The sequence below is a fragment of the Brassica napus genome, chromosome C3, assembly GCF_020379485.1.
Source record: "Brassica napus cultivar Da-Ae chromosome C3, Da-Ae, whole genome shotgun sequence".
NCBI classification, from domain to species: Eukaryota; Viridiplantae; Streptophyta; class Magnoliopsida; order Brassicales; family Brassicaceae; genus Brassica; species Brassica napus.
The window spans coordinates 16,191,582-16,211,830 of NC_063446.1; the positions used below are offsets into that span (position 1 = coordinate 16,191,582).

The 20,249-nt window shown below is 35.2% G+C and overlaps 4 protein-coding genes across 8 annotated transcripts; 2 read left to right on the forward strand and 2 right to left on the reverse strand.

The window, feature by feature from the left end:
* Positions 1-760: 760 nt before the first annotated feature.
* Positions 761-2,399, reverse strand: LOC106441918. Its single transcript, XM_013883665.1, has 3 exons — positions 1,805-2,399; positions 1,069-1,664; positions 761-955 (listed from the first exon to the last, which is right to left on the reverse strand). Exons 1-3 carry the CDS (start codon positions 2,397-2,399, stop codon positions 761-763), a joined length of 1,386 nt encoding a protein of 461 aa, XP_013739119.1.
* Positions 2,400-3,043: 644 nt separating this feature from the next.
* LOC106386204 (long chain acyl-CoA synthetase 1-like) lies at positions 3,044-10,468 on the forward strand. 3 transcript variants are annotated; one of them, XM_022698119.2, is made up of 13 exons: positions 3,047-3,641; positions 3,739-3,802; positions 3,895-3,984; positions 4,081-4,137; positions 8,381-8,491; positions 8,577-8,731; positions 8,822-8,897; positions 9,000-9,117; positions 9,227-9,472; positions 9,543-9,682; positions 9,758-9,943; positions 10,031-10,150; positions 10,234-10,468. In XM_022698119.2, exons 1-13 carry the CDS (start codon positions 3,496-3,498, stop codon positions 10,291-10,293), a joined length of 1,569 nt encoding a protein of 522 aa, XP_022553840.1. In that variant the 5' UTR covers positions 3,047-3,495; the 3' UTR covers positions 10,294-10,468. The 3 variants fall into 3 exon arrangements, with proteins under 3 accessions (XP_048608684.1, XP_048608685.1, XP_022553840.1); XM_048752727.1 differs by having other exon boundaries at positions 3,044-3,641; positions 8,822-9,117; XM_048752728.1 differs by having other exon boundaries at positions 3,044-3,641; positions 8,822-9,117; positions 10,257-10,468.
* A 1,111-nt stretch (positions 10,469-11,579) lies between these two features.
* Positions 11,580-13,169, forward strand: LOC106384360 (pentatricopeptide repeat-containing protein At4g02750-like). Its single transcript, XM_013824335.1, has one exon. It carries the CDS (start codon positions 11,580-11,582, stop codon positions 13,167-13,169), a length of 1,590 nt encoding a protein of 529 aa, XP_013679789.1.
* Positions 13,138-16,382, reverse strand: LOC106389248 (probable pre-mRNA-splicing factor ATP-dependent RNA helicase DEAH3). 3 transcript variants are annotated; one of them, XM_022699177.2, is made up of 7 exons: positions 16,013-16,382; positions 15,726-15,928; positions 14,556-15,640; positions 14,085-14,210; positions 13,766-14,004; positions 13,564-13,682; positions 13,138-13,487 (listed from the first exon to the last, which is right to left on the reverse strand). In XM_022699177.2, exons 1-7 carry the CDS (start codon positions 16,289-16,291, stop codon positions 13,361-13,363), a joined length of 2,178 nt encoding a protein of 725 aa, XP_022554898.1. In that variant the 5' UTR covers positions 16,292-16,382; the 3' UTR covers positions 13,138-13,360. The 3 variants fall into 3 exon arrangements, with proteins under 3 accessions (XP_022554898.1, XP_048608683.1, XP_048608682.1); XM_048752726.1 differs by lacking the exons at positions 13,138-13,487; positions 13,564-13,682; positions 13,766-14,004 and having other exon boundaries at positions 14,087-14,321; positions 16,013-16,369; XM_048752725.1 differs by lacking the exons at positions 13,138-13,487; positions 13,564-13,682; positions 13,766-14,004 and having other exon boundaries at positions 14,087-14,327; positions 16,013-16,369.
* Positions 16,383-20,249: the final 3,867 nt, after the last annotated feature.

Consider the following 20,249-nt stretch of genomic DNA (forward strand, 5'->3'; position numbering starts at 1 on the left):
AGGAGTCTGACTACCGGCGTCAGGCAGACCTGATTGCTCGCAAGGGGAATTATATACCCCTGTCGTCTGGCTACATGGATGAATAAACCTGAATTGACGCGGATTCTAACCTAGGTTCCTTACAAACATTTGGGACGTCATGTGCCACCCGACCACACATGTGTGGTTAAAATATATTTGTTAGATAATCAATTTTCTTTCTTCTTCTTCTTATTCTTCTCTTCTTTACTAATTTTGTATCAATACAATTAAAACATGATTTTTTTTATGGATTTGCTCTTCGTATTTTTAAGATATTACTTTTTGTGCCATTTTAGTTTTATCTTCCAACAAAATATTAGTTAAGGATAAAAGTTAAACACAAAATTAGACCCACAATACTATCTTACTAAATATGCCTAATAATTATTACTGTCCAATATTTTCGTCCAACATTATTAATTGCATATACTCTAAATAAAATCCTAATATCATCCGCAATATCATAATTATATAACACACCTTTCCTTTATTACTAAAGCACAAATATATATCAATAAATTATGGCTATCATCGACGGACTTACAATAGATGTACACAAAGTAAATCTTGGAGTATTATATAACACACCTTTCCTTTATTTGTCAAAGTGTATTATTATTATTTTTTTTGATTGAATATCAAATTTATTGATCAGCATAACTCATTTACATGTGGGCAATTTTGTACTCTAAACAACTACGAATGAATAAAAGAATAAATCGATCTTTCCCTCCAATGGCTAGAAAACTTCAAACCATCTACTCATTAGCCCCTCTAGCGGATGATCCTTGATATAGCAAAGAGATGATATCCGGTTCCTAATCTGCTTATCAATGGTACGGGTGAGCTTCTCCATCGTGACCCAAACACCTCCATGCCTCTGCGAGTTACGTTCTTTCCAAACATAGTATATGACTGTCTGAAACATCATCCTCTTAAGTACATGATCCAGTCGAGTGCAGGCAGAAGCATAAGAGACGCTACGGTATCAGTCCAGTCTGGCGTTATGACACATCCAAGCAGTCTTCCTGCAGTGTTCATCTATACCGTGAACGAGTACGGACAAGCAAAGAACAGGTGGTCCCTGGTTTCGTTCTTCTCTCCACAAAGCATACAGCATTGCTCAATACCCCAGCTCTTCATTCTATCACCAATAGTCAGTCGATCTCTAAATGCAAGCCAGACCATAAAGGCATGTCGGGGTACATCCTGAGGAAACCAAGCTAACTTCCTCCACACAACCTCATTTCTTTTGTCTCGCAGATAATTCCAGGTCTTAGCGGAAGAGAAAGAGGCTTTGAAGTCGTCAGGACCAGCTCTCCAAAGCACGATGTCCTCCCCAGAGTGTTGGTTAGGCAGCTGCCTTGCATTCAGTTTTGCGTAGACTTTAGGGAACCGCCTTTGCCCTCTAGTATGGATCTTCCAACCAGACTCACAGACTACATCAGAGATAGTAGCAGACCGAAGGACCCCCAAACACCCTATACCAGTCTCCCCGGTTTCATCCAACAGTCTTCTTGTTCCCAGCCAATTATCTAGCCAAAAGTAGATTGATCTCCCATTATTCACCTCATACCTCAAGCAATCATATGCCAAGGGCCGCAATTTTAGAAGCTTTCGCCAAGCCCAAGAGCCAATGGAGCCTTCTCGCACATCCCAGTAAGAGCCATGCTTTAACAGATACTCCTTAGTCCATGCCACCCAATAAGAACATGTTTGAGTAAATAGTAGTCAAATCATCTCAATGCAAATAGTCTAGATGTGTCCCTTAGCCTTCGCAGACCCAGCCCTCCTTCTTCCTTAGGAGAGCAAACATCTTTCCATGCAACTTTTGCTTTATGAGTGACTGTTGGCGATCCTGACCACAGGAAAGCGCTGCACATGCTTTCAATCGTATCAAGACAGCCTTTGGGTAATAGAAAAGCGGAGCTCCAGAAGTTCACAGTACTGGTGACAGCAGTTTTGATTAGCCGTAACCGTCCTGCGAAAGAAAGATCTCCATGTGTCCAAGACAAGAACTTTTTGCGAAGCTGATCTATTAACGGCTCATAGTCTGTTTTGCTCCAAATCTTAGATGTCAAAGGCATGCCTAGATAACGAATAGGCAGTTGATCAACCTGGATGCATTTTGCACTCGCAGCATGATTAAGTAGGAGGCTATTCGGACCAGCAGCAAAGATTGTTGACTTGGTGGCATTGATCTGAAGGCCCAACATACTTGCAAACTGATCCATCATTGTCAACACTCCGTTCAGCGATTCTTCAGTACCGTCAGTGAAGACCAGAATGTCGTCTGCAAAGCTTAGGTGGATAAGCTGAACTCTCTCGCACTTAGGATGAAACCCAAATTTTCCATCGACTTCAGCCTGATTCAACATGTTGGAAAGAGCATTATTCACTATGACATATAAGTAGGGAGAGAGCGAGCAGTCCTGCCATATAAGTAGGGAGAGAGTAAGCAGTCATGCATTATCTATTTGTGTCATATTTTGAACATGCCCAACTTGCTACTGACGAAATTTATTAATTTATCGTGTTTATTAATTAATCGACTATTAATTTATAGAGTTTTACACTTTGTGTTTAAGTGTGGAGATTCATACACTGGGTAGAGGGCTTTACAACTACATCACATACATCAGTTTCATGTTTATTGTTTTTTTTCTGAGGTTTCATATATTCATCAAATCCGTTAAAATAGGTAATTATAGAGAAGATGGTGAAAAGAAGGATAAAGAGAGTGAAGCCAGGGTTATCCATGCTTTCACGTTTAGGGCGTGACTCTTATATTGGTGAATTAGTTTACGATATTTTTAATTATAATTTTAGTTGAAATTAGTTGGTGAAAATAATGGACACTCGACTCGTATTTCCTTGGAAACTAAATACATGTAATTTAATTTATTCTGTTTTGTCTGAAAATATATATGTAGTTGATACAATTCTGTATCAAATCACAAAATATGGAAACCAATGTCAAATCTAAATGGATATCTTAGGTTGTTTAAGATAAATGCATAAACTGGGTTTGTACTTTGGTATTGTTAGGTTGACCGGGCTGGTCGCAATAAATGCCATTGTACCAATTACTCATAATAACAAAACTATGCAACTTATGTGTATATATAACAAAATTCAAGTACGGAGTACGCAGTCAGATTAATCAATGAAACTTTAGTATCTGTTTTCGCAACGATTATATATATTGTTCACAAATAATTCAATTTTATGAACATGCAAAATACGATAAAGACCCTCATTTTTAAACCAAGTTATTTCCTTTAATGATCTTTACCTATTTCACGTTTTTGTACCTAAAATTTTGAACCATTCGTCAGCTACGTCGGCGTTGGCTTCATTGTATATCTATCTCATTTATCCATCATTTCCGGTTTTTCTATCTAATACATTTCTTTAACATAAAGAAAATAGCTTCAGAGAGTTTCTCTTCAAAAAACGGAAAACAAAGAGAGAATGAAGTTTTTCGCGGCGAAGCTGGAAGAAGGAGTTAAAGGAGGAAACGGGAAGCCGTCGGTAGGTCCGGTGTACCGGAATCTTTTGTCGGAAAAAGGTTTTCCGCCTATGGATTCTGATATCACCACTGCTTGGGACGTTTTCAGGTATGTATATTTATAATTTTATTATCATATAATTATCACAATTTGTGTACAGTGTACGTATAACTCTTGTTAATAGATCTCTTTTGGGTTTTGTTAGTAAATCAGTGGAAAAATTCCCTTACAACAAGGTGCTTGGATGGCGTCGAATCGTCGATGAGAAGGTGATTTCTTAGTCATCTCATTAAAACATATATTTGATTAAAAGTTGTGTATAAATATTTGTTCTATACGTATATTTGTACGGATGGGTTAGGTTGGACCGTATATGTGGAAAACTTACAAGGAAGCATACGGAGAAGTTCTGCAGATTGGTTCTGCAATACGTGCTCTGGGAGCTGAGCCTGTAAACATCGTTTATACACCTCTTCCCGAAATCAATTTATTATTTCTTGAAGATTCATTTATATAGTAAAATAAAATGGTCTATGTATATATGTAGGGGTGTCGAGTGGGGATCTATGGAGTTAATTGTCCTCAGTGGATAATAGCAATGGAGGTCCATCTCTTTTGTTTCTTTTCTTTAGTAAAAAAAATTCTATATATATCAAAATTTCTTAGAACATTTGTATACTCTATTTGTGAACATATTTAGGCTTGTGCAGCTCACACTCTAATCTGTGTACCTCTGTATGACACATTGGGTAGGTTAAATTTTACTTTCTTATAACCACTTAGGTCTTGCAAACTCAAACTTAATAACATGTGAGTCAAACAAAAGAATTTGATCTTTAGGTTCAGGAGCAGTGGATTATATTGTTGATCACGCTGAAATCGATTTTGTATTCGTCCAAGACAGCAAGATTAAAGGGGTTAATATCTTTAAAATTAATTTTTTTAATTAATTTATACATACGAAAAATATGTTTCTATGTGGATGATAAACATTTTATTTTTATGTTATTGAAATTTAGCTTCTTGAGCCAAATTGCAAATGTGCAAAACGGCTAAAAGCTATAGTTTCCTTCGTTAATGTGAGTGAAGAAGATAGCTGGTAAGTCGTCCAGGATTTGTTTTTGAGATTCTGGTCAAACCTCGTAAATCCTGGACGACTTACATTTCAGTCGCCTCGTGGACGACTGAATTATAAGTCGTCTGTATATAATTAAATCTTGAAGTTTTTTTTTTCAATTGCAAAACTAACCTATGACGACTTAACTGTAAGTCGTCTACTTTAAAAAAAATATTATTATTTTAATTTTCACTAGACGACTGAAATGTAAGTCGTCCAGAAAAGTCAAACTTCTGAAATTATCCAGTCAAATGCAAAACTAACATATGACGACTGAAATGTAAGTCGTCTAGCTTTTTTGGAGTTTTTTTTATCCAAACAATAGTAGACGACTTATTTTTCAGTCGTCCGAAATAACAAATTTCAAAGTCAATTGCAAAAATAACCTCTGTGTTGACCAGACGACGTATAGTTTAGTCGTCTGGACAACTTAGATTGAAGTCGTCCGCGTCTTCTCCGCTAGTTTTTAAGTCTTATACGTTAGTTTTTGAATAACTTGTATTTTTAAGAGTGATAAGTAACTTCAAGATATGTAAAACTCATATTTACAAAATATGTTCTCTCCCTTAGTTTTACTAAATTTGACTAAGTTTTTCAACGCAAACTTATAATAAAATATGATATGCTTTGACTAGTTACTATTGTTTGTTTCCATCTCTTAAGTATTATTGTTATAGACAATAATGATGACTATTGTTATGAGTTGGAAGAAGGGTTAAAATACTTCTTAAAATGTTGTATCAATATAAAGCTACCAACATTCTTGTTTATTAAGATGAGAAAAAGACCATTGGAGTTTATTATTGCATATGAGAGATCCAAAGATAAGAAAAAGGCTACTGAAGTCTATTATTTCATTGATTTGTAAATGTGTAAACATATTGTTAGCACATTTAATACATCTTGGAAAACATTATTACTGATTTTACAAAAAATTCACAACTAAAAGAGTAGACATGCAATTCACAAAACAGACCACAAACAAAACTATTATAGATCATTCCTCTACAAAGACAAGCTTGGATTCAACTTGAGTAGACAAGACCACACGACTTTTAAGAAGTCCAGACGACTTCTAAGAAGTCCAGACGACTTCCAAGAAGTTCAGACGACTTTGTCAGAAGACTTTTAGGAAGTTCAGACGACTTCCAGACGACTTTACAGGAAGTCCAGACGACTTTACAGGAAGTCCAGACGACTTTACAGGAAGTCCAGACGACTTTACAGGAAGTCCAGACGACTTTGTCAGAAGACTTCCAAGAAGTCCAGACGATTTCCAGACGACTTCCAGACGACTAACAGGTAAGTCGTCCCAGAAGTCTTCCAGATCTGAAAGACCTGCATATTAAATCCGGATCTGAAAAACCTGGATATCCAAAAACGTTCAAATGGCTTAAAAACAGAAAAAATGAGTGAAAGATTAGATAAATCTACCTTTACAGAACACACAAAAATACATATCTAAAAATAATAGATCTACCTTTAAATTAGTGGAAGATGAGTACCATCTAATTAAAAACCTGCAAAAAAGATAGATTATTAAGAAAGACATGAGACAAAACTGGAAAATTCATATAAAGTTTGGTGTTTTCAAGTCAAAGAGATTAGAGTGGGTTTGGAGAGTTTTAGTTTGGGAAAAAAGTAAGAACTTTATACAACAAGAAGTTCCCAAATGAAGAAAAATCAGACATAAGAACTTACCAAAACGCTCAGATCTATTATGAAAGGGAGACTTCGTCAGAAGACTTCCATGAAGTTCAGACGACTTCCTGGAAGTCCAGACGACTTCCCTGAAGTCCAGACGACTTCCTGGAAGTCCAGACGACTTTGTCAGAAGACTTCCAAGAAGTCCAGACGACTTCCAGACGACTTCCAGACGACTAACAGGTAAGTCGTCCAAGAAGTCTTCCAGATCTGAAAAACCTGCATATCAAATCCAGATCTGAAAAACCTGCATATCCAAAAACGTTCAAATGACTTAAAAATAGAGAAAATGAGTGGAAGATTAGATAAATCTACATTTATAGAACACACAAAAATACATATCTAAAATTAATAGATTTACCTTTAAATTAATGGAAGATGAGTACCATTTGATTAAAAACCAGTAAAATAGATAAATTAGTAAGAAATACATGAGACAAAACTGAAAAATTCATATAAAGTTTGGTGTTTTCAAGTCAAAGAGATTAGAGAGAGGTTGGAGAGTTTTAGAATGATGAACATTACATTTTTGTTGCAGCCATTTGAGAAGAGGAGAGAGAATGTGTAAATTTTTCTTTATATAGGGAGACAAAAAATCCAATTAGATTAAATATTTTTTACTCAGACGACTTCCTGGACGACTTACATTTCAGTCGTCTGGTGAAGAAATTAAAACAGACGACTTACATGTAAGTCGTCCAGAAGAGTTTAATATTTTTAGCGGGAAATTAAATATTTTTAGTGGGAAACTAAAATAGAAAACTTTCCAGACGACTTACAAGTAAGTCGTCTGGTTTAAATTATTTAAGTGGGAAAATAATTTTTTTAAAAAATTTTAGGCGGGAATATTTGAACGACTTACATGTAAGTCATCTGTTTTAATTTTTTCACCAGACGACTGAAATGTAAGTCGTCCGAGTAAATTATTCAACAGACGACTAAAATATACGTCGTCCACACCCTAAACATAACCCCTAAACTTAATTATCTAATTAAAGACTTCATAAAATCAAATCAAACTTGAAAAGTGTTTACTATACACATAAATAAACACATATAGGTGAAAACTAATTTTTGAAAAAAACATTTTTGTTTTCCAAAATCTAACCCTAACAATACATACAATACTACAACATATGTTTGCCAAACTCCTAAACCAAAGTATTTCATGATTCACTACTTCCACTCATCTATCTTCAAAACAAATCAATTTTATCATATCTTAATTTATATCACTTAAAACTGTTTATAATTACTTGATTTTTATTTTTCACGCATCAAAATATTTTTTTACAAGATTTATAAATTATTTTTAAAATAAACTGGTACCAGACGACTTAAGCTTCAGTCGTCCAGACGACTTTCAACATCTCAGACGACTCAGACGATTTATTTGGGCTATATTCGTAAAAATGGCTTCTATTTTTTTGTTTGGTCACAAGGGGTTGAGCTGTAATTTCACTTTGCTTTTAGGTTAGTTTTGCATTTGATTCAAGTTTGGGTATAGGTTTGGGATTAAAATCAAGTTGTGGGTTAGTTTTGGCAAAAATCCCTTTATTGTTTATAATATTACTTCATATGAAAAAACCTAAGTTAATTATAATTCTCGTTGGATATAATGCCTAATGAAGATTGTTGAGAAAGAAAAAAATATATCATAAATTATATCTTTAATTTGAACATTTTAGATGTAAATTTCCAGATATTTAGTTTGTTATTAGTAACAGAAAGAAAATTATCTGTAATAATGAAACAACTAACTTCTATAGAGAAAAACTAACATATCTTCTAATAACTAACTTCTATAGAGAAAAACTAACTCATACAGAGTAACTACATGCAAAGTTTGAATTTAAAGAACAAAAACAAAACTTCTTAAAGGTTAAAACACTATCAGACTAACACACATTAAAATCATTATCTTCATTTTTGCTTGAATATATAAGGAATAACCATTCAATGTCGTTGCCTTGCTTAATCCTCTGTTTACTTTTGACAAATCGTTGGGTGGCTTAAATACAAGCAGATGACACATGAAGATGTGTATCTTTCCTTCTTGCCGTTGGCTCATATTCTTGACCGTATGAATGAGGAATACTTCTTTCGCAAAGGGGCTTCGGTTGGCTATTACCATGGAGTATGTTAATCTCAGAAACATTCATCAAATTATGGAACAAAATAGATAGAGGAATAACTACAAAAGGTGGATATATTTTGTGTAGGATTTGAATGTGTTACGCGATGACATTCAAGAATTGAAACCAACTTATTTAGCTGGAGTTCCAAGAGTGTTTGAGAGAATTCACGAGGGAATTCAAAAGGCTCTTCAGGAACTTAATCCTAGAAGGAGATTTATCTTCAATGCTCTCTACCAACAGTAAGCAACTTCATTGTTAATTTCTTTGTTTTCATCTTACTTCTATGTTCTCTAATGATGTAACAACGCAAAACAAAAATGATGATGCAGCAAGCTTTCATGGTTGAATCGTGGATACTCTCATAGTAAAGCTTCGCCCATGGCTGATTTCATAGCTTTCAGAAAGGTTAAAACAGTTCTAATAATGAGTTTTTTCTTGTATTTTGGGAGTTTTGTTTTTGGTCACTACATAACCTCACCTTTAGGCGGTTTTGGATTTCCATTAAAGATTAGAGACAAATTGGGAGGTCGAATCAGGTTGCTAGTATCTGGAGGAGCACCATTGAGCTGTGAGATTGAAGAGTTCCTTAGAGTTACTTGTTGTTGCTTTGTCGTCCAAGGGTACGGTATATATATATATTACATCTCCTCTATATTCTAGGGTTTCTTTTCTATGTTTCGTGTTTGCCAAGAAAAGTCAATGGTGCTGTGCTTGTTTGGATTTGTTTGTATTAGGTCTAACGGAGACTCTTGGAGGAACGGCTTTGGGTTTCCCGGACGAGATGTGTATGCTAGGGACAGTTGGTATTCCGGCCGTTTACAACGAGATACGACTTGAGGAGGTGGCTGAAATGGGCTACGACCCACTCGGGGAAATTCAGGCAGGCGAGATCTGTATAAGAGGAACATGTTTATTTTCTGGTTATTACAAGAACCCTGAACTTACTCAAGAAGTCATGAAAAACGGATGGTTCCATACAGGTGACTGATTGATTGAAACTAAACATTTTGAATAGTTCTTGATGTGGGTGTTAAATCTTTTTTTTTACAGGAGATATAGGTGAGATTCACCCAAATAGAGTACTCAAGATAATTGATCGCAAAAAGAATCTTATCAAACTCTCTCAAGGAGAGTACGTTGCTCTTGAGAACTTGGAAAACATCTACGGTCAAAACTCTGTTGTCCAAGATGTAAGTTTCACAACCATGTTTTCTTGGTAACACGCAAGCATTTTTAGTGATTTTTCTTTATGTTTGTTTTCTTAGATATGGGTTTATGGAGATAGCTTCAAATCAATGCTTGTAGCAGTGATTGTTCCAAATCCTGAAACCGTGAACCGGTGGGCTAAAGATCTCGGCTTTACTAAGCCATTCGAAGAACTATGCTCTCTCTCGGAATTACATGATGAACACATCATTTTAGAACTGAAGTCCACGGCAGAGAAAAACAAGGTTTGTTTGATTTTGTCTTAATAAAGAACTGCAATTAAAACATCTAAATACTAACAAAAAATTTTGTGGATGTAAAAATATATATAGCTAAGAAAGTTCGAGTATATAAAAGCAGTGACAGTGGAGACAAAACCTTTTGACGTTGAGAGAGACTTAGTGACTGCGACCCTCAAGAATCGAAGGAACAATCTTCTCAAGTATTATCAGGTTTCCAATTTGTATCAAATTCGTTTTCATAAATGCGCTTTTTATAATTTATAATGTTGAATTTAAATGTTTGCACCGTTCAGTCCGCCAACGTTCCGTTATACAGGTACAAGTCGACGAAATGTACCGAAAATTGTCGTTGAAGAAAATGTGAAAGTGTTGCATGACCATCGATGTGTGTGTTATTATTGGTAACTATGTTATGTACGTATGTGTCAATCATTGATTAAAAAAGCCTTATGCGTTCTGTAATGTTTTAATTCTAAGCTATGTTGAATAACCATTGACATCATTAATTATTATTTTTTCTTTTGTTAATGTATGTAAACACTAAAATTCTCTAGTTTTTTTCATCACATAGCACCTCCAGCTACACAAGGTACCTGATGTTACTGTTACATTAGTGGTTCTGGTTCATTACTGTTCTTGAATCTTTATTAGGTCGTATGAGACTTCCACTATTAAAGCCTGATGCAAACTTTAGTTAAGGCTAAAAATACATCAATAAAACAACGCGTGTACTCAAGAGAAATTGAGTCAATTATAATGCCATTTTGTTAAAGAAATTATAATATTGTATTATTATTTGTTAAATCCATGAAATTATAATATTGCATCATAATTTTTTTGCTCGAATATATAGTTTTATCTATGTTATAAAGTGAAACTTGAGAGCTATTCTTAGTCCCTAGTTTTAATATATGAAATCCGAATATTCAATGTTATTAGAGACATTTCCTAAGATGATTTCTTAAAAAAATTTCATCAAAAAAACCTACAAAAAAAATGATCAAAATAGATTTTATTAAATGTTGAATAGGCATTTATACTCTATGGTTAACTAATTAATATATACTTGGTTTAGATTTAAAGGGTGATGTTTTAAGGGCGAGGTTAAAAATTTTTAAAAATCCATAAATAAATATTAAAGATTTCAAAATATAAATCTTTAAAATAGTTTCAATAAAATTCTGGATTCTGAAATAAAAATTTGGAAAAAAATTCTTTTTAAAAAAATCGAAAATATAATTAATAAAAAGTTTGAATTCAAAAACGAAATAAATAAAGCAAATTTTATTTTATTTTATTATTTATTTAAATAATTATGTATCTATTATGTATATAAAGTAAAGATAGAAGGATTTTTTACCTCTTTAATAAAACATTTTTTGGTTATTTTTCTTTTTTGAGTTTCTTCGGTGAAAAAACTTAAAAATGGTCATTTAAATAATTGCCCATGTTACTATTATGCATCTTACTTAGGATGCATGTCTTTGATCTCTTTTTAAGACGAAACATTATTATAAACTTCAGTTCAATCGTTTTTTATTCAAAAAAAAAAAAAAAAAAACTTCAGTTCAATCGTTAGTGTCTTGTATCCAGAGAGAGGGTCCGCGCAAGATTAGACAAAAAAAAATAACAAGACAAGATGCGCATGTTAGAGTCAAGTGCAACTTTCCTACGCGGACATTTTTCGCGCCGGATATTCACGATACCAACGGCTACTCTCAACCGTTTGATCAACGATCACTTGCGGGACAATGGTCTGGTGGAAGCACGCAGGATTTTTAATCAGAACCGGACATCGCTAGACATTTCAACATGGAACATGATGATCTCGGTGTATGTTCAGCGTGGTCTGATGTTGGAAGCTCACCAGGTGTTCGATCAAATGCCTGTTAGAGACGTGGTGTCGTGGAACACCATGTTCATGGGTCTGAAGAAAAACAAAGATCCAGAGAGCGTTCTTAGGCATTTTATAGAGATGCGGAGATCCGGGTTGAATCCAGATGAGCTTACCATCGCTGCGATAATAGACGCAGTATCTGGACCTGGGTCTAAGGTTCTCGTTTTGCAGATTCACACGCTTGCTATTCGGTTAGGGCTTAGCTTAAGCGCTTATACTGGTTCTGCTTTGTTAAGAGGCTACACAAGTTTAAGGGATCTAAGAGGTTTAGAAAGAGTCTTTAAGGAGATTTTGCTCAAGGATGTGGTGTCTTGGAATGTGTTGATTATGGGTTACATGAAGCTAGGTTTTGTGGAGGATGGTGAGAGAGCATTCGCTGAAATGCCGGAGAGGAACATCGTAACTTGGCATACGATGTTGATTGGGTACATAAACAACATGGAGATGGATAAAGCTAGGGACTTTTTCGATAAGATGAGTCAAAGGAATGTTTTTTCTTGGACCGTGATGATCAATGGCTACGTGCAGTGCAGGGAGTTTAAAGTAGCCTTGTTGCTTTTCCGTGAAATGGTTGAATCTTGGAGCAACAGGCCAAGTCACTACACGTTTTCGAGTGTTTTAAAAGCGTGTGCAGCTTCTTCCTCGCTTCTTATGGGGAGACAAGTGCACTCAATGATCTCAAAACGTGGAATGGCTTGTGACGTAGTCTTGTCGACTTCTCTCATAGATATGTATGCCAAGTCAGGTGATATTACCGCTGCTTCAGGCGTGTTTAAATCGATGCCAGTGAAGAATACGGCTTCATGGAACTCAATGATTGGAGGGTTCGCAAGACATGGACTAGGGGTGGAAGCTTTGGAGGAATTCGAGAGGATGGTCCAATGCGGCTACAAGCCTGATCAGGTGACTTTCATAAACTTGTTATCGGCTTGTGCTCACGCGGGGCTAGTGGAAGAAGGGGAAAAGCAGTTCATGTTGATGGGTAGGTTTGGGATAACTGCAGAAAAGGAGCATTATGCATGTATGGTGGATCTACTAGCAAGGGCTGGTCAATTAGATAAAGCAGAGAGGTTGATAAAAGGGATGCCTTTTGAGCCTGATTTTGTTATCTGGGGGGCATTGCTCGGGGCTTGCGGATTGCATTCATGTTTGGAGCTAGGTGAAGTTGCTGCTAAAGGAATCTCGAGGCTGAGAAGAGAGCATCCCGCAGCTTATGATGTTCTCTGTAGAGTTCATGGCGAGAAAGGAGATTGGACAAGTGTTATGGAGTTGAGGAGATTGATGAGGAAGACCAAAGCCAAGAAACAAGACGCTAGTAGCTGGATTGAATAGAGAAACAGAGCTTTTGTAATATCAAATACATAAAGATTTTAGAACGAAAGTTTTGAGTAATGCAAGATTCTTTCATTGTAACAGAAACAAACGACCAAGTTTCCAACATAAGTTACACGAAACATAATCTTATGACAAAGAGATTCTTCTTGCGTTCGTGATTTGATTCTCTAGCCAACAACTGGTTCTCTTCACTTTCGACTCTTGCTCTCGTTCCTTTCCCTCTCTCTCTTCTTGTAAAGCTTCTCAAGGACTCTTTTTGCTTCACAATTGGGGAAGTTGGAAAGATCATAGTAATGCGGTGCAACATCTACTAACCTGAAAACAAGCGAAGATGGTCGGTTTCTACAGGCTTGAGTTTATCAGACAACAGAAGCAGGAGATGGGAACTAACCAGTCACCGCGGACATCTGTAACAGTGCGAATGAAATTGCGAGTAGTCAAGACATATTCATTATAAATCACCCACTCCGGTTTGTGATCCAGGCAATTGGATGGATGCAAGTGAACCACCTGCCCATCAGATACAAGTGTTTATAAGCAATAATAGCATGGCCTTTCGCAACATATAAAAAAAGGATTATGTTTTGGCATACTTGGTTATCTTTGACGGTCAAGTAATGGCCAGTGCGTTCTAGGTGAGCCACCTGCATGAAATAACCAGACAGCATGGCCTTTCTGATATTGACGTAGTAGTCACGACTGTTGAAATCCGTGCTACACATCTTGAGATTAAACCTCGACATTATTCTCACTAGCTGCTGCCTCACATTGTCTGCAGACTTCATTGCTCTGTTGTTGACAAAGTTCTCAAAACACCAGTTTGGGTCTTCATCTGTGAGAATTGCAAGTGCCCAGGTCAACTACTTGTCTCAAGCAGAGCTATAACAGAAAAAGCAGAGGATAGAGACTCACTGTTTTGCTTGTAGGCGTGGTACACGTTCAGCAGCGTCAGGTGATCTCCATCAATGTGTCCAAATTTAGATTTAGCTTCATCTGCTGCTTTTTGAGCCTCTCTAGGCCGAACAAAGCAATTCGGTACTAGAGAGAGAATTTGTTTTATAACAGAATAGGTCCATGGAAGAGGTCAGCAGATGCATAGAAGCGAGAGAGAGAGAGACGATACCATTTGCTTGAGAGAAAACTGACAAACTGCAACTACATGCATCAGCACTTACTTAGAGTTTCCCAACCACGGACATGGAGAGCCCAAACTAGTGAACCTAGCTCTAATGGCAGGATACACAAATGCAGGCACATGACATGTTCGTATGCAATAGATGTTTATGTATGACATGCTTATAGATGACTTCTATCTCATACGCAATTGCCGATTCCCCCCCCCCCCCCCCCCCAAAAAAAAATATACCATGGCAAAGAACGTACCTGATAACATTGCAGAAACTGAGAGAATCTCATTTGAACAGTTGAACTCAGGGCTGACAATGAGCATCTTTGACATCTGTGGATCCAAGGGAAACTCGCTCATTATCTCACCAGTCCTTGTCAAGTTACCTTCATCATCCAATGCTCCCAGATAATTCAAAACCTCTAATGCTCTCATCAATGTCTCAGGAGCAGGAGGGTCCATGAAATCAAAGTGCACCAAGTCGTCTATACCCAACTTTTTCAATGTCAGGACAGTATTAGCAAGATTTGATCTCAAAATCTCGGGATACGTCTGCGGCTGAAGATCATTGTTGAAACTCTTCTCTGTGTAGAGCCTGAAACATTTTCCAGGGCGGGTTCTACCAGCACGACCTGACCTCTGGTGAGCACTTGCTTTCGATATTGGGGACACCAACAACGACTCAACGCGGATCCGTGGGTTGTAGACTTTTTGCTTGGCAAAACCAGGGTCAATAACATAAACAATCCCATCAATGGTTAAAGACGTTTCAGCGATGTTGGTTGAGACAACAATCTTTCTACCAGCAGGACCACCTTCTGTTAACGGCTCTGGTGCAGGGTCAAAAATCTTCTGCTGCATAGCAGGTGGGAGAGTAGAATACAGAGGCACAACTTTGACAGGCCCCACTTGATCTCCAAGGTTACTGACCTCTTTATTGATCTTACGGCAGGCATCTTCAATCTCCTCCTCTCCAGTTAAGAAAACAAGAACATCTCCAGGCGGCTCGCACATATGTATCTGAACAACGGTCCTTATCGCAGCTTCAAGATAGTCCCTCTCAGGATCCTGTGTGTAGAATATCTCAACCGGATGAAGCCTACCAGGGACTTTCATAAGAGGAGCACCGCTAAAATACTCCTGAAACTTTTCAGCTTCCAAGGTTGCACTCATCACAACTAGCTTAAGGTCAGGTCTGTTCCTCAAAACCTCTTTGAGAAGACCAAAGAGAACATCAGTAGCCAAAGTTCTCTCGTGAGCTTCGTCGAGAATAATAACTTTGTATCTCTCAAGAAGCGGATCCGCCATTGCCTCTCTCAACAGCATACCATCAGTCAAATATCTGTAATGGAAGTTGATTGTGATTTAGTTCAAAACATAAACATTAAAATGAAAAACTAAAGGAAAAAAAAAAAAAAAAGGCTCACTTGAGCATAGTACGAGGGCCACTACAGTCCTCAAAACGGATGCTGTAACCGACTTCTTCTCCAATGGCAACATCCATTTCATCAGCTACACGACGAGAAACAGACATTGCAGCGACTCTACGAGGCTGCGTGCAGCCAACTAACCATTTCTTATGCTTATTTGTGTTCTCAGCCTCAACGGCATCTAAAACAAACTGTGGAATCTGTAACAATTAACACAGCAATTATTGTTAATATTCACATTCCTAAACCACTAAACCCTAAATCAAGATCATTCCCAATCTCACCTGAGTAGTTTTACCACTCCCAGTCTCACCGACGAGGATCAGGGTCTGGTTAGATTGCAACGTCCGGAGAAACTCATCTTTCTGCAGCCAAACGGGAAGATCTCTCCTCTTCTCGAGAATATCGTAGTACCTCTGCGAGTAAGGCTTCCCGTTCCACTTGTTAATCAGATTGCTGATACCCGCAGCCGCACCTCCGAGAACGTTGGATTTGTTGTTCTTCGCCGATGGATCTTCCATAACGTCGAACAAACTAACCTTCCGCTTCCTCTCCGTACCCATGGTGAATGAATGAACGAGCGAACGAGAAAACTTGGCTTCAACGAATAGGTGCAGCGGAGGAAAGGAAAGCTAGGGTTTGTGGCGCCAGGAGATCATATAGGATTATTTTGATTTACGAATTTAACCCTGGTATTTTTCCCAAGGCCCGTTAAGTTTAAATTGGGTTCTGTATAACGTTTTCTCTTCCTTTGCCCATGTGTTGCCTTTTCAATTTTCATCTAGCACTAGTAGAGTTGGGTCCGACTCTTTACACTCCTAGAATTGTTTAAAACCTGCATAATAATTGTTTTGATTAATTTTTTATATGATTTGATGAGTTTTATAAATTGGCAGAATCTATACTATTATTTTCGGAATTTATATAGTGATATTTTTAAACATACAAATATAATTTATTTAGATATTTTTAGGTTTTTAGTAACCTACCTGGACCAGAAAGAATCTGATTCAAACTTCGTTCAGAAATTTATAATATTCAAACAAATTTAATTTTATAATAATAAAAAGTTGGATATTCAATAACCGATCTGTATCCGAATGTGAACCTAAATGCTCATGTCTAATTGATTATGTTTGTTAACTAGTTTAAATTCTTGTTAGTAATGGAGCAATTTTACTCAAACATCTGAAATTATAATGGTTAACACGTAAAATAAATAACGGCGAATTATTATAATAAATACAATTAATGAATTATTTTGGAAGAGTGAAAAAAAGAATGTAAAAGATGCAATAAAACACTTGGGGTGTAACTAGTAACCAATGAATGAAAGAGAATAATGCATTTCTTACAATTTTTATTTTTGTTTACCATTTACAAGGAATTGTTTTTCTTTTGCATTCCTTCTCATTCTTTTTATTTTAGAGGAATATAGAAAAAATTTGTTCCTCAATAAAATTGATAAGGAATCATTTTCCTTTTCATTCCTCTAATATTATTCCTCTGCATTTTTTTTCTACTTATTTCTAATGTTCCTGTAATGGTCACCAGTTAGACCCTTAAAATAGTTAAGCTTAATTTTGTATTTATGTAATAAATGATATAGAATTATTTGGAATAGAAAATAAATAAAGTTGTAAATTTAGTTATATGTAAGAAATCATTTAATAATAAGTAAGTATCGTTTTGTACTTCCGTTTTAATCGAATAGATTTACAAAGGTAATGAAGGTTTAAAACGTAAGGTTTACTTTATTATTTTATTTTATTTTATGTTTGATATGTAATCGTTCTCATAGTTTTACATATTTCACTGATTTTTACGAAGAAGAAAAAATTTAGTGAAAATAAAAATGATTAAAAACATTGAAATAAATAATTATGATGATGATCTTTGTATTTATAATGCATATATAAGTATCCGTAAAATTTATATCCATGCATGTGCGTGCAAACACCTAGTATAGATTAACATCCATATATCTGGTATATGGTGGAGTATGTGAAAATTGTGTTGGCTCATATATTAGTACACTTATTTTTCGGTAAATTGTCCAGCAATATTGGACAATTATCTCAAATAGCATTTTTAAGTTTTTATCAACAAAATAGCATTAAAAAAAATGATTAAAATAGTTTTTTTCTATTTTGAAAATTTTAATATTTTATTTTATTTTTTAAAATTTGAAACCTCAACCCTCAAAACCCCACTCGTTAACTCTAAACCCTAAGGAGGATGTATTCAATTTCACATTTGATGTGATTTGATTTTTAATGGGGTTTTAGATGATTTCAATAAGCTGCAGATATTTAAGTGATTTTTGTTAAACTACTCTAGAATATCACCTAAAACTATGGGATTTGAGTTTTAATTTTTTTAACTAAGAAATCATACCCAAACACCCTAAAATCACCTGAAAACTTTAAAACTCCACAGCTTAAAATATTTTCAATAACAGTGGATTTCAGAGTACTTTAAGAAATGTCAAATTCAATAACAGTGGATTTTAAATGAGTTTTTAAAATTCATGTTTCAATAACAGTGGATTTGTCATTTTAATACAAATCACCTGAAACTCTCAGTTGAATACATCCCCATAAGTCTAGATTAGTTAACGCTAGCGTATAAGTATATATTTGTGTTTTAGTAAAACTTCTTTTGGTCATTTTATTTATTGGGGTTATTTTATAAAAATAAACTAAATATGACTATCATAGGAAATTTTTCAAAAATATTTCTATAATTAATTGTGTTTCTTCCGTAATAGTTAAATAATGTGTGATTATTTGAAAAGTTTATGTTCATTAGAATTAAGTGATACACCAAATAATTATAGTAAATTGCGACTTTCTATAGTGTATCATTTAATTCTAATTATTTGAAAAGGTTATGTTCATTTTTAAATATATACTAATGTTCCCACTACATATATATTTATGTTTATAGGTTAAATATATGCGTATATTCCCAGTAAATATAAATTTATGTTTCTATGTTAAATAGGTAAAATGCGGGTTATCAGCTAGATATAGTGTTACTAAAAATCACATTATATATATAATTTTACGTTCACTTTAAAATATAAGATAATAAATTACAAATAACGATGTTTTTGATAAAGATCATTTATCTAAGTTGTAAAAAAGTCCATCGGTTTATAATAGGCTTTTACGTCGTCCTCTCTGATCAATAAATCACAAAATGCTACAAGATATATAAATAAAATCAGATTTGTGATAAATTAGTTTTTTCGGCTAATTAGTTATATAAAGTATTGGACTAGTAATAATGTTTGTGACATTAAACTTCTCTTTATTATTAACGTCAACACCACATCAGATGTGGTGAATCCATCAAAATTTTCAAATAGTCTGGTTCATATAAAGTATAAATCCAAAATGAACACAAAAATATAAAATACACCTTCTTTGTAATAGAGCTAACTACTATAATTTATTGTTATATATGTTACTATTAAGTAAACTCATTTTGCGCAAGGGCGTGGATCTCAATCTAGTGGTTAAATAATGCGTGATTTATTACAAAGTGATTAGGAATATATTGTGGTGAGGTCAAAACAGTAGGAGAGGAAAAACTTATGTGGTAATTGCACGATAACTAACCAAACTTTTTGATACAGTCCAATATTTTTATGATTAAATAAAATTTATGAAATGTGAAAATATTATTATCTTGATTTTTCCGCTGCGGCTTTAGAATCTTATTGGATCCAGTATAAAATACAACCATGGATACTTCCTGGGACCAGTGAATTCCTAATGGGTAAAGGTTTGTAAGTTGTTGCTTCCTTGAACCACTTTGTCCCTTTAGGTTAGGAGCTTTTTCTTTCGGTTGCAGTCGTGGCCTTGTTTGGGAAAATGATTATGTACCTTCAGTTTGGGATTATCACTCACCATAATCTGCCATGCACTCACTAGACAAAAAAACCAAAAGGTAGTTTCACCTCATAAGATTGTTTCCTTTTTTTTTGCTTCTGTTCTATTGAACATTTTCACACACACAAATGGCTGCAAAAGTAACAAAATGGAGAAGAAAAAGATGAATTTGCATGGTAACTTGTTTCCCTACTTTTTACATTTTGTTTATATCTTTGTGGATTTGTTTTCTTTTACCTTTTTCCCACAACTCTATGCACTTACGGGGCTACCAAGCTTTGATTGATAGTGCTATGTATGTTCCGCAACCATTAAAAGTGTTGCCAATTGGTGTCAAGCACTGGATTCACGGTTATGTTTTACATTCTATATTTCTATTTTCTTAAACATATTTACGAAGACAAACAAAAAAATTTCTTTATCAGTTTCTTTTTGTAAATGACGTCTGAAATATAAAGCATACGAAAAAAACAATCCAGTGAAGAGAACGGAACTCTAAGCTAAACACCAGTGAATTTATCGATCTGCAACGCATCTAGAAAAACACAAGTGAAAAGTGTGTCCAAATATCTACGCGATGGTAGACTGAGAGTTCTAGACTGCTAATCAACATGGGTACGAG

What these genes read in the sequence shown, in the direction of transcription:
- LOC106386204 (XM_048752727.1), top strand. Translation starts at nt 3,496, where the DNA reads ATGAAGTTTTTCGCGGCGAAGCTGGAAGAAGGAGTTAAAGGAGGAAAC. An exon ending in CGGTTGGCTATTACCATGGA is followed by an intron (nt 8,492 to 8,576) that starts GTATGTTAATCT and finishes TATTTTGTGTAG; the next exon opens with GATTTGAATGTGTTACGCGA. An exon ending in AAAACTCTGTTGTCCAAGAT is followed by an intron (nt 9,683 to 9,757) that starts GTAAGTTTCACA and finishes TTGTTTTCTTAG; the next exon opens with ATATGGGTTTATGGAGATAG.
- LOC106384360 (XM_013824335.1), top strand. Translation starts at nt 11,580, where the DNA reads ATGCGCATGTTAGAGTCAAGTGCAACTTTCCTACGCGGACATTTTTCG.
- LOC106441918 (XM_013883665.1), bottom strand. Translation starts at nt 2,399, where the DNA reads ATGTTGAATCAGGCTGAAGTCGATGGAAAATTTGGGTTTCATCCTAAG. An exon ending in TAAGGAAGAAGGAGGGCTGG is followed by an intron (nt 1,665 to 1,804) that starts GTCTGCGAAGGC and finishes ATGTGCGAGAAG; the next exon opens with GCTCCATTGGCTCTTGGGCT. An exon ending in CTTGTCCGTACTCGTTCACG is followed by an intron (nt 956 to 1,068) that starts GTATAGATGAAC and finishes CATGTACTTAAG; the next exon opens with AGGATGATGTTTCAGACAGT.
- LOC106389248 (XM_022699177.2), bottom strand. Translation starts at nt 16,291, where the DNA reads ATGGGTACGGAGAGGAAGCGGAAGGTTAGTTTGTTCGACGTTATGGAA. An exon ending in GGAGTGGTAAAACTACTCAG is followed by an intron (nt 15,929 to 16,012) that starts GTGAGATTGGGA and finishes TAATTGTTACAG; the next exon opens with ATTCCACAGTTTGTTTTAGA. An exon ending in ACAGATGTCCGCGGTGACTG is followed by an intron (nt 13,488 to 13,563) that starts GTTAGTTCCCAT and finishes GCTTGTTTTCAG; the next exon opens with GTTAGTAGATGTTGCACCGC.